This window comes from Oculina patagonica, chromosome 1, assembly GCF_052425735.1.
Source record: "Oculina patagonica isolate OP01 chromosome 1, crgOcupat, whole genome shotgun sequence".
NCBI classification, from domain to species: Eukaryota; Metazoa; Cnidaria; class Anthozoa; order Scleractinia; family Oculinidae; genus Oculina; species Oculina patagonica.
In genome coordinates this window covers 37,028,977-37,041,111 of record NC_135758.1, presented here as the reverse complement: position 1 = coordinate 37,041,111, position 12,135 = coordinate 37,028,977, and the positions used below count along the sequence as shown (strand labels likewise).

General features: G+C 38.3%; 1 protein-coding gene across 1 annotated transcript in view; it reads left to right on the top strand.

The window, feature by feature from the left end:
* LOC144646870 (uncharacterized) overlaps nucleotides 1–12,135 on the top strand; it is a 107,555-nt gene that overhangs the window by 5,379 nt on the left and 90,041 nt on the right. The window contains exons 4-11 of the mRNA XM_078506574.1: nucleotides 74–221; nucleotides 997–1,065; nucleotides 1,161–1,338; nucleotides 2,445–2,515; nucleotides 4,543–4,644; nucleotides 5,561–5,653; nucleotides 7,112–7,178; nucleotides 8,436–8,462. Coding sequence (XP_078362700.1) covers nucleotides 74–221; nucleotides 997–1,065; nucleotides 1,161–1,338; nucleotides 2,445–2,515; nucleotides 4,543–4,644; nucleotides 5,561–5,653; nucleotides 7,112–7,178; nucleotides 8,436–8,462 — 755 coding nt within the window. The remainder of the gene's footprint in view (nucleotides 1–73; nucleotides 222–996; nucleotides 1,066–1,160; nucleotides 1,339–2,444; nucleotides 2,516–4,542; nucleotides 4,645–5,560; nucleotides 5,654–7,111; nucleotides 7,179–8,435; nucleotides 8,463–12,135) is intronic.

The window sequence follows — 12,135 nt, the reverse complement described above, 5'->3', positions numbered from 1 at the left end:
GTTGGAGTTAAGTGGTTAATTACAGTCTTACTATAGTTGCAAATGATTTACACTTTCGTTTTCACTCTTCCAGCTTTTGCGCTTGGATTTCCAGTTCAACTGAGTTTGTCGTGTTAAGCTTTCTGTTGAGGGCACTTTCCGCATTCGGAGGAGCTGCCTCTGAAACTGCAGTCATGTCAATTGTTATAGAAGAGTTTCCTGACAGATTGGGAATGGCTTCGGTATGTTCGTTATAATGTCCAGAATGCAAACTGAAAACTGAAAAACAAGCACAGATACAAATAACAGATATCACAAGATATCCATTGGTGTATAAAAAGCAGGTCGAGTCTTACTACATAAGCTTGCTTTCAGGCTCTGTTTCATCTTGCTAAGATGACCGTGAATGAACGTGAATGAGTTTTATTATACATTGGTGTCACCAGCTTGATTTTGATTGGCTATAAGCACGCAGCTAATTCTTGATTGCTGTTTCTCTTACGTCATACCTACAGACATTAGATTTTACATATGTAGAAGTGACGCCATACCTACAGACAATAGTTTTATGCATGCAGAAGTGACGAAAGGTTGTAAGCTTATAAAAGTATATAAACAATAAAGTTGTTTACTTACAAGTTGACTGTTGTATATTGATCATTTTTTTGTGCGCGCTCTTGTCTTTACAAGTGCAGCTCAGGAATGTGCATAATAAAACAATTATTGGATTCGGTTTTCGCATGATAGCGATAATTATCAAGGCCTCAGTTTCTGTTATCCGCCTCAGCCTTCGGCTTCGGCAGATAACAGAAACTTTGGCCTTGATAATTATCGCTATCATGCTCAACCTCATCCAATAATTGTTAATTACATGTCAAGTTAAATAATTGATTGATATCTTCCCCTGAACTAACATGTGCATTTTTACAATAAAAAGTTTGTTATATTTATCACTCATTTACGCACACTGCAAATTAAATTCACTACACTGACTTTTATTTTAATTTGTTGTTTTAGGGCCTCATAGAGACATTTGTTGGAGTAGGATTTTCTCTGGGACCTGTCCTTGGAGGATTTCTCTACACAGTAAGTAACAAACTAGGAATAATATCACAACCGGTGCTAAACCAAACGATTGTCTTGTGTCATTCTTACGCTTCTGAATGTTTATGTCATTTCAGGTTGGTGGATTTCACCTTCCGTTCGTTGTCATTGGTTGCTCCATGATCGCAGTTATCCCAGTTTTATTTTGTGTGCTCTCACGTGATGGTGGAGTTCACTTAGGAAAAACTCCTGATCGAGAAAAAATTTCGTTTCCAATAGCAAAAGCCTTAAAAATCCCCTCTGTGCTGATGATTGGTGAGTATAAAGGGAAGCCTCGAGCCAAGTGGCCCATACTTGCCGGAGCTTAACCCGTTTCTGTAGCATTAAGCAGCTAAAAATATTTCTACTCCCCCCTGAATGGAATGCTTGTCCATCGCAGGATACCCTCCCCCCAGCATTATGTCGCCGGTACCCATTTATACGCCTGGGTGGAGATAAGGCACTATGATAGGAAAGTGTCTTGCCCAAGAACACAACACTAGGACCCGAGCTAGGCCTTGAACCCGGACCGCTCGATCCGTGCTCCGGCGCACTAACCATCAGGCCAATGCGCCTCCCATTGGTGGCGAGTATATATAGTGATTTTGTTTTTCAAAAGCGATCGACATTTTCTCCTGATAATATCAATTTATAATCAGGTACACAAGTCATGGGAATTAGTAATAGTAACTGGACTGAGTGGAGCACGATTTCGTATAGAAAAACGGTCTGCCCGATCTGTTTACGAGAACATTAAAAATAAATCCCTAATTGTTTCAAGGAAGAAGACTTATTGTAGGGGGGGGGGGGGGGCTATGAAAAATATTGACAAAAATTGTTTACAGTGCCTAGAAAGACAAAATAAATTGTTTGAAAACACGATGTGTATAACAAAACATAGTTTGAATCTCATAAAATAATGTTTGCAGAGGTGCATAAACTCAAAAAAAGTTTGCAGATGAAAATCCTCCCCCGCCCCTTTCCAAAAAAATAATGGTCCGTCCCTAATGTCGGGTCAAGAGAATTGAAGGTTGACCCTTCGGCTATTTTAGCAATAGACCACGCATTTTTAAAATAAAGCTTTTTTTTATTATGAGATGACGAATAAGATAAACAAGGGCTAAAGTCAATTACAAAAGGAGGGCAAAAATAAGCCCATCCCAGTCGTTCAACTAATCGAACGCCTCGAACAGGCTAGGAAAAAATTAATGATATTAAATCTTATAGAAAAACTTGAACCTGAAACTGAACTTGCCAAACCGCAAACCGGAACTAGATCCGACAAATTTGCAAGACGCTCTCAGCAAGCAAGCGGTGCAACATAAAAAGTTACTCAAAAAAATATATCCATCGGGTTTGACCGTTAACTTTCTCTATCACAGTTGTTTGTTTCGCTACTGCTGGGGCATCAATAAGCTTCCCTAAACCCATTCTGGGACCGTATTTGGAACGAGTAAGTGATATTTTAGCTAGTAAGTAAGTAAGTAAGTAAAGTCTTTCTTTAACGAGGGTAAAAAAAGGGTTAAACATAGGCTTTGGCGGGTTGTGCTCCTAAAAATGGGATATAATGCTACTAGCAGTGCCGAAAATTTTGCCAAATTATCTCTGAACTGTTTGTAAAATGCCTCCAACGACTTAACTACCACGCTTGTATAGTAAAAATACGCGTTGCCGGCAAGAACATACTACCTAAATTTAATTTATTTCTGTGGAAAGTACACCATATTTACTAAATTTTATGAATTTATGCTCCAAAAAGTGTTAAAATTTGCTAATTATGCTGTGGCAGTGCTCGTTTAACAAATTATTCTTTTTTACTTCAATTATGCCAAAAATTATGCTAGCACAATCCGCCAAAGCCTAGTTAAACACTGAAACCAAACGTGTCTCTCTCTACTCGTGTTAGAGCGATTTTAGATTGAGTGTCTTAATAGTAACCTGGCCAATCACAAACGGCACAGACAATCCAGTGAACCAATCAAGTCTTATGGTGGATTTCCACTGACGCGTAATTTTTTACGTGCGTAAAAAATTAGAGACAATGTATGAACGGCTTGCGTACACGTTTACGCAGGCCGTTCATACATTGTCTCTAATTTTTTTCACGCACGTAAAAATTTACGCGTCAGTGGAAATCCACCATTAAAGCAAATACGTGTAGCCGGTAATACGTGCGGGAAAACGTGTGTGAGTGCGTCATGTTTGGTTTTGATTTTAATTCAGATTGTGAGAAAAATCTGGCACGAGTATTTTAAACCAATCACTAAGAGTTCAACAAAAACCATAGCAAACGCGAATTATAGTTTCGCCACACAAGTAACTAACTTAAAAAGACTATCATATTGGCCAAGTGTAGATTACTTTAAACTTTTGACAGGAGGACAGTGGATAATAATTTTTACGTTAAAGTCTGATATACCTATTCACATTTAGTAACTAAGGGATAGTTCTAGATACTTAGTTGTTAACTTGTTGTTAGGGTAATGTATTCCTGCTTATGCTTAAAGACCTTCAAAATGTCTTGGGTTGTTTTAGAGCTCGTAACCGCCAGCGAACTGAACAAGTAACGACTCGACTTCTGTCCAGGACTCAGAATTGTTTCTTTATTTTACATGTGACAGAGCGTGACATTCGCTCTTGTTCAGACTTCTGAAAACTGAATAAGAACAGGGTTATTTGCAGACGTGAGCACATTTCCAGAATACTAACCAAAACTCACGATGTTTAGACTTTCTAAAGTTCTTTCCAGTAGTACTTGTTGACGTTTTTGCAGTTGGCTTCGTGTTTGTCTTCGAGGGATTCTCGCAACAGTCTTCACTCATATATTTAATATACCTTCGACAAAAAAACTCGACTAAAGGTCGAGGTTGTAGCACCTAGCCTATGGAACTCTCTCCCGAACTATATAAGAGAGAGCGGCTCGCTATCAGATTTTAAGACTTGTATAAAGACATACCTTTTTAACAAATTTTATAATTAGACTTTTAGTTAGTCAGTTAACCAGTAAATTAAATAGTTCAGTTAGACAGTTAGTTAGTCACTTAGTTAATTAGTTAAGTTAGTTAATGAGTTAGTTTTTCATTTAAAGATTTTAATGATTCTTAGTTTTTATTTCCATTTTTACAGCTGAGCTATTTTATTCGTTAGTATTTCCTTTTATCACTGATGTAAATTTTTTTAAGTAAATTTCACTTTTTAATAATATTTTTACTGTAAAGCGCCATGAGCCATGGATTTGGCGCTATATAAATCTTTTATTATTATTATTATTATTATTATTATTATTATTATTATTATTATTATTCTAAAGGTCGAAAGTCGACTTGAATTGCAAAAATAGAATAATAAGTAGGAAACGCTCCACGTACTTCTACAAAAGTACCATTCTCTTCAGAAAAAACCGGAGTTGCTATTCACATGTCCTGAGTATACAGGCTAAGTATACCATTTATACCTGTTTCTTTCAATTTATCCTGCTAGATGATGAACCTGAATGCTACTCAGATCGGCCTGGTATTTCTTGTTAATGCTGCGATATATGCCCTAACAACACCACTGGCAGGCTGGATAGGAGACAAAACGGTGAGTATTCATCATAACACACGCCATCCCTTGAAGTTGTGGGATTTTTTGACAACCATATTCGTATCTCGTGATGATGAAAAAACATCAATGGCGGCCATCTCTCCTCTTTGTCACTTTTTTGCAGCAATGTCACCGATGGTTGACTGTGTCAGGGTACATAGGCTATGGGTTTGGAAGTGTACTGCTGGGACCTGCTCCGTTTCTTACCTTTTTCCTTCCCACCAAGTATGTCTTTTATGATAATCGATATTTAGTGAATAAACCCCATCAGGCGGCTGGTATATTGAAGGATAATGCCCGAGGCTGAAGGATTGTCGTTTGTTTTGTGCTTGCCTTCAAAATCGGGAGACGGATATCAAATCGGACGGGGTATATTTGCTGATGTCCGTCTTCCGATCTTGCGCCACGTGATGCATTTTGTCCAATGAGCGCGCACAAAAATATAGTTGAGTTATAATATCAATTAATCATAACTATACCAAAATACGAAGAAAGATTTAGACAAAGCGAATCCTGTTGAGGATTTATCATCGCTTTGACAAAAAAGCCATTTTGAAACTGAAGGTTTACAGTAAGGAATATCAAGGACAATTTAGCCAAACATGTTTTATTTATTAATGTATTATTATTTACTTCAATAAGTAGCCAAATAAAGAGTGCGCGCATGCGCCACACGCGAACTTTGTTATTGGACACCTCGTAATAGCACACCTTCCAAGGTTGTTAGTGACACTTAAGCTGCGCGCGCTTTAATTTGGTAAAAAATAGGGCGTGCAAAAAACCAACCAGATTCGAGAATTTTGTTATAGTTATGATCGGTATAGGTAACTCTCTAATTTGTCATGTGTAAACGACGCGAGAATTGGCACTCTGTGCTGCGTCGTCTGTATCAGTTATTTTTTTACTCCAACAGAGTTTGGCTTGTGTGCTTGTCCATGGTTATCACAGGTTTTACTTCTGGAATTTATTTTGCGCAACTGATGCCAGATTTAGTGCAAATTATGAGGTGAGTAGCACCAAACGTGTTTCTTTCGTTTTTTTTTATCCCGGAGTGTTTGCATCAGCATTTAGCTTTAGTGACCAAATAAGGTCCTTCAGAGTACCGATTTTATAAAGGTATTGACACCCCATAAAAATTTTCATTAAAGCCCAGGGTTCAAAATAAAATATCGTTTTTAGCCTGAATTTGTCGGCTTATTTGTCAAAGCTCTTTTTTTCCCGGCTGTTGAAGAGCCGTGCATTTTCAAGGGACACAATCCTTATGCATACATGACCTACCCATAGGATTGCAATACATCCTGGGGCGATTTCAAACACAGTTGGCCATTTGCAAGTTTTCCGAAGTAAGATATAATATTTTACGGCAAAGCAAAGGATTGGATTGAATGTTTGAGAAGCAAATTAGATCTTCCAATAGAATTTTCTGGAGGGACAGAATACCTGCGAAGGTGGGGCAACCCGTTATTCATCTTCAGGAAACATAGAAATCAAGTCGCCGTATTGGCGACACAATCGTAAAACCAGAATTTTACAATAACTGAGCGAATTCTCGCGTGCTGATTCGCTACTTTTCATGGTCAATAAGAGTACAGACGCATGAAACTCGTTCCTTACGCAATTAGCGAAGGTTTTGTCAAACTTTTCAACACTGATTTAGCGCTGCATTCTTGATAAGGCGAGAATTATGCCACAAAACTAGTAGTCTTCCATGAGGAAATCATCTAAAATTTAGCGGCTCGTGGATCTACCACACTTTGACAATGTTATGACACAATTTATCATCAACAACAGGACAGACGCATAAAAAACTGATGTCAATTTGTTAGGTTTAGTAAAATGATATGAAATGTTCATTTCAACATTACAGCAACTTTGATTTCAGTCGGCCGATCAAGGCATGATACTTTCTATTTCTTCGGTGAAAGGTAGGCGGCAAGTGTAGCCGGCTGATTTTTTGCGCTCTGTTTATAGGGATAACGGAATGCCTGACAATTCTGCTACGCGTGGAGTAATTACAAGCATCTTCACCGGCGTATTTAACTTGGGGTATGTAGTTCAGTTTAGGGCCTGTTAAAATCCATCTATAATTTTCTGTCGCAGTAACCGTCAAAAAGGTCACTTGATAAACGTTGACCGGACAGTTACCATTGCTTATGGCAATCGATTAGGAGACTTAAAGTTTTGAGGTTCAGACTAAAATCCGAGACAATAATGGAAGGGCTTAAATACAGATTACTGACTTTCTTTTTGCTCGTTTCTCGATGAGATCATCCTAGGTCGAAAGTTAAATTCGGTATGCCTTAATTTAAGTTCGTTGTTGGGAGGGGGAGGGTCCTGACTGGTGACTTGAAGTGGGGGGCTTCAGAGACTTAGAGCCCAGGCTGCTCCGCGATCCCTGAAATGAACTTGGTTTACAGTGCACACGAGTTACGATTAAATTGCGCTTTTCATTTTCATATTGTAGTGCCACCATTGGTCCGACCCTGGCTGGGATTATAGATCAGCGCGTTGGATTCCAATGGGCAATGGTGGTAAGATTTGGTTCGATTCTCGCACTTAAGTATAAATATATTTTTATCAATCCTTATCGGATTTGATCTGTTTGTTACCTCTTATTGGCCGTTTTATACAAGTGACGTTTAATCAATTTAATTATAATCTGCATAATTATACAGACGCATAATCAATCCGTCTGAACATACGCAGCCTTGTCAGTGCGTCTGCAGGTTTAGCGTTTAAGTATAACGGACGAGCACAAGTCGGAACCTGCGTCAAACAAATTAAACTAAACTGAATCTGCAGCTTGAATGCGGCTCGGACGACGAACTTAAAGACGGCAGAACGGTAAAACTTGGTTGAGATGGTGATCCATCTGTTTGTCTTAAGACAGACATCAGACGAATTTTGCGTCTTAGTATAAAGACGGGCACGACTCGGACAGATCCGATCATTTGTACGTCATCCGGCATTAGTGCGTCTTGCATTTGGAGCTGTGCCTGAAAATGAACAACAACAGAAAGGCATAATTTCATTCACCAAGGTGTTAAGCGATTTTCGTCCAAGTAACACCGTCAAACTAAAAAAAAAGTCGGCTGGACTTTTTCAAGTTTTAGGTCATTACTGTCCTTTCCGTCCATCTTAACAACATATAACTAGTACAGTACGTTTTAGCAAGGCTAGGTCATTATTAGTGGATTTCCAATTAATACCAACACCTTTGTAGCATTTTAAAGTGACTAAATCATGGTGACATTGTCCCTTTACAGGACCAACCGAGGGTTTGATTTGTCTGATCGTTCGTCCCTTTATTACACTAGACGCATACAATAGCAGATGAAAGATTCATCTGAGCGGCTTATGCGTCTGTACTGACAATAAAAGGAACCAGTTAACTTCATCTTTCGATAAATCGCAATAAAAGCTATTGATGAAACAAGTCTTAATTTGATATATATATATATATATGTCTGAATTTATCAAAACCAGGTCAAGGAAATTTTTCACCGTTTTTAGCGAAATCGCTGTAAACGCGTTTTTTTCTCGCCAAACTCGATGATATAAAAACTAAAGGGAATGTCAGTCTTTTTTTCTCTTCTCCTCTCTCTTCTTCACCTTTCAGCGCTGTATTTCTTTTTTTTTTTTCCCCTTTCTTGTGGCGTTTTGAGCCAATTCGCGCAGTAACGTACTTGTTCAAGAATACTGACGTCACTTTTCTTTGACCCGGTTTTGATAAATTCAGACATATATAAGAATGTTTGTTAAAACACTTTTATTTTCTTTGGATTCAGGTTCTTGGTATGATCTGTTTTGCTCAGGTAGGTTCTTTCTCATTACATTTCCAACACGATATATTCATCTAATTTCTCATTACAGTATCCATATACTTGCAAGTATATATATAAGTTACAAAAATAATGAAAGTTGTCAACTGAAACTGTAATGTCCTGAAAAACCCAGCAATTACACTTGCAATATTGCTCAACTTGATATTTCACCAATAATAAGCCTAATTTTGAAAAAAAAAATATCTGCCTCTGGCTCAGATATGAAGGGCAACCTCATCCCACGTCATGACGTTAATAAATTGATTGATTGATTAACTAATTGATTGAAAATGTTTAATAAGCTGGAGAGATTGTTTCAAAATCCCCTGACATATGTTTAAGTCAATCTATGCCAGTTTAAATTTATCTACGATATCTTACAGTTTTCTGTCTAACCTTTTTTCTGCAAGATTCTCCGGTCGGTATTCCCTGTATGATGTTTTCCTTTGTCATATTTCAATTTTGTTCAGGAATTTTCATATATATAGTTTACAACCTAGTGTTTGTCTTTAGGCTGTAGTTTTGGTGGTATTTACTTTCTTCGAAAGAACTGAAGCGGGAAGGTAAGACAAAGTGAAACTGTTTAATGATTAAATATAGGGCAAAATGAACTATTTTTGCAAAGGCTATAAAACTGAAATTAAACAGATTTTAGAGTGACTTCTTATACACCGTGCGCAATTATTTACTTATGAAATGACGAAAATCGGTGTGCCGCACAAGAAAAAATCAGTAAAGGAGCTGCAAAAAAAAGTACGGAATGACCTAACCAACTTGCAGAAGCAAGTAATCAATCTACGGCAAAAATGAGAGACTTTTTTGTCAGTTTTAATTTTACAAAAGGGCGTTTCATTAGCCTTACAGAGAGTAGCCCTCGGCTCACTCCATTCTTTTCCGGCTCGAAAGACTTCTGTAATTTGACAAGAAAAAACTCGATTTTTATGACGTGCCTCTATTAGCGATCTGTTTCGTGTCTTTTGTTGTTACACGGTTTTGAATCTTCGCGACAAACACTTCATGGATCTTTTATAGGGCTACGTTTCCGGGTCTGTTCTCAGACATGTCTCAAACGGGGAAAGATTTGAGATTGCTGTGAGATTTTCTCCGCAAGGCTATCTAAAGAGGGTCGATTTATTGGCTTAATCTTAATTTCTTGGCCTCAGGTGGAAAAATGCATATTCCTCGATCCCGGATTCCAGCGATGAAGAGGAATTCGATGAACTGGTTTTGGATTCTGTGCACAAAAAAGCAACAGGCCAGCTAGGCTAAAAACACTGAATGGATGGACGGACGGACGGACGGATGTTTGAAATACAATATTCGGGGTGATGGTAATGGCAAGAGAGTAAAGAATGGAAGATCTCAGGAAACATATTCCACTGTACATTGTGTAGAAACATTTTTAAAGGGGCAGCAACATGGCGATTTTGATGGAGTTTCGTTATATGGGAGCTAAAATTATGCCTCAATAGCTAGATCGCAGAGAACACCAAGGTAAAGATATTACGTGACTATTTCAAAGAAGAGCAAAATGTATTTAACAACATGTTTTTAACGATTTTTCCATGACACATGGGCAGAATTTGAAAACGTTTGCCAGACGTTTTTAATTTTTGTTTAAAATCTCATGCCTGTATAACTCATGATAATACATCTTTTGCTACTTTAGTGGACTGTTATAGTCATTTTTAACAAAGCTAGACCATTATTTTACAGTTTCCATTAATATAAATATTTCTTTTGACTTTGACTTTTCGAAGCGATTCATGTGATACTGCCCCTTTAATAATAACCTAGTTTTTTTATTGAATTGTGGTCAGAAGACAGTTGGGAAATAACTATAGATTTAGTGAACGTCGCAAATGGGAAAACATTTGTTATTTGTTAAGTATACGTTTACAGCCTATTTTATTTTATCGAATGATCGGCAGCTGAAAAATGTCAATAAATTATCATTTTTGGTCCACGCTTTAATAGTTCCTTTACTACTCAAGCTCCGTAGGAGAAAGCTAAGCTTGGATAAAGGAATCGGGGGGGGGGGGGGGGGTCACTCCCTTCATGAAAGCTCCAGTACATGCTGTCAGAGCGTCTTGTTTCACTAACACTTTGCGTCAAGAAACATGGATGCGATTGCTATGAAAGAGTGAAGTGCAAGATTGATAGAAGGAGGCTGATCGTTACCACTAAAAAGAAGAAAACAAAATTAGTAATCACGATGAACTGATATAATTGATTGATGATGTCCTAACATAGCCTCGTTTTCTTGCGGTTGAAAAACCAATGGGATACTCAGCGTTTTTGAAATGTTAAAAATCAAACTCAAGCCTATTATCTTTTTACTTAGCATCTCATTTGTATACACACACTACGTGGTGCATACCTCCCCATCTGTTAAGACACGCTACGCTCTTGGAGTGAAGTGTGACACACAGGGCCTGACCCAGAATCCCCAATAGGCAATGTCATTGCCTAAGGGCTAGGGAGGAGAACCTAAGTTACAAGGCCGTTGCTAAGGAACAAACTCGGTACGTAGACACCAGCTGACACGGTTGGCAACGCAGGTGTTGGGCCTGGACTGAACGAATCTTCTTCCGATTTAAGATTCCCATGTTTTGCAATGCGCACATCTACTGCGGATAATGTGTGATATCTAGGTGCCTTATTTAAACTTCAAAAAAGCTGCTTCTGTAAAAATCGGGGGGGGGGGGGGCGGGGGAAGCAACTTCCTATCCATTTTCTTAAATGAAATCTGAGCGATGTTCTCATAACTTGCAAAGCAATCATCGGGGCGGTAGTCAGCGGATACCTTTAAGGCGCATGAGTAGATCCTCCCATTCTTAACTTGTCAAAACAATTTCCACAACAACAACAACAACAACATGGCAACCAGTGGGAGAATTCGGTTCCTATTTAAAGTAAAATAAGTTTTCTAAGTTGTGTCTTTAAAGCGGTGATAATGTCGTCGGAAAGGTTCTTGTTGATGTGGTGGTGTTTGTTTGTTATGTATCTTTCAAAGCGTCTAACTGCAGGTGAATGCATAAATTAATTCTCTGACAGAATCGAGTGTGTGAATGCCATTGAGGTTCCTCCAAAACCTCATGGAATGATTACGTCATCCATGAGCTAACATTTGCCAATAATAAAGGCTGGGTAAAGTTTTTTCTAAACCTAGGCGGCGAACTTTCACGTAAATTTACTATCAGTGGGTGTTTTTTCAAAGAGAATTGGAAGAAGGAGAATCGTGCTCATCGCGTCGATCGGCTGGTATCAGCTTGTGTGGCCCATGCAACTAAATTTCCTGTCCCAAGACAGAAGGTAGTAAAAGGTTTTTTCGTGACCCGTGAGGGGTGTTTTTTTCCTTCAGAATCGTAAAATGCCTACGTTTTTCCCTTGAAACAAAAGGTTTTTTTTGTGATCCGTGAAAGGCCTTTTTTCCTCGTAAATCGTGAAAATCGTTTTATTTTTCGTAACATCTAGACCCCCTGTTACCCCCTTCTAGAAGGTTTCAGTCACAGAAGGGTACGCAAAAAAGGAAAAAATTGTTTCCCTGACCAAATAACAAAATTTTCGAATTCAGAGAAAACTGCCTAGTTGCAAAACTCGCAGTCAGGCTGTATGCTAAAAGTAACGATCTCTCCAAGATGGGAATTTTTGCAGAATGATT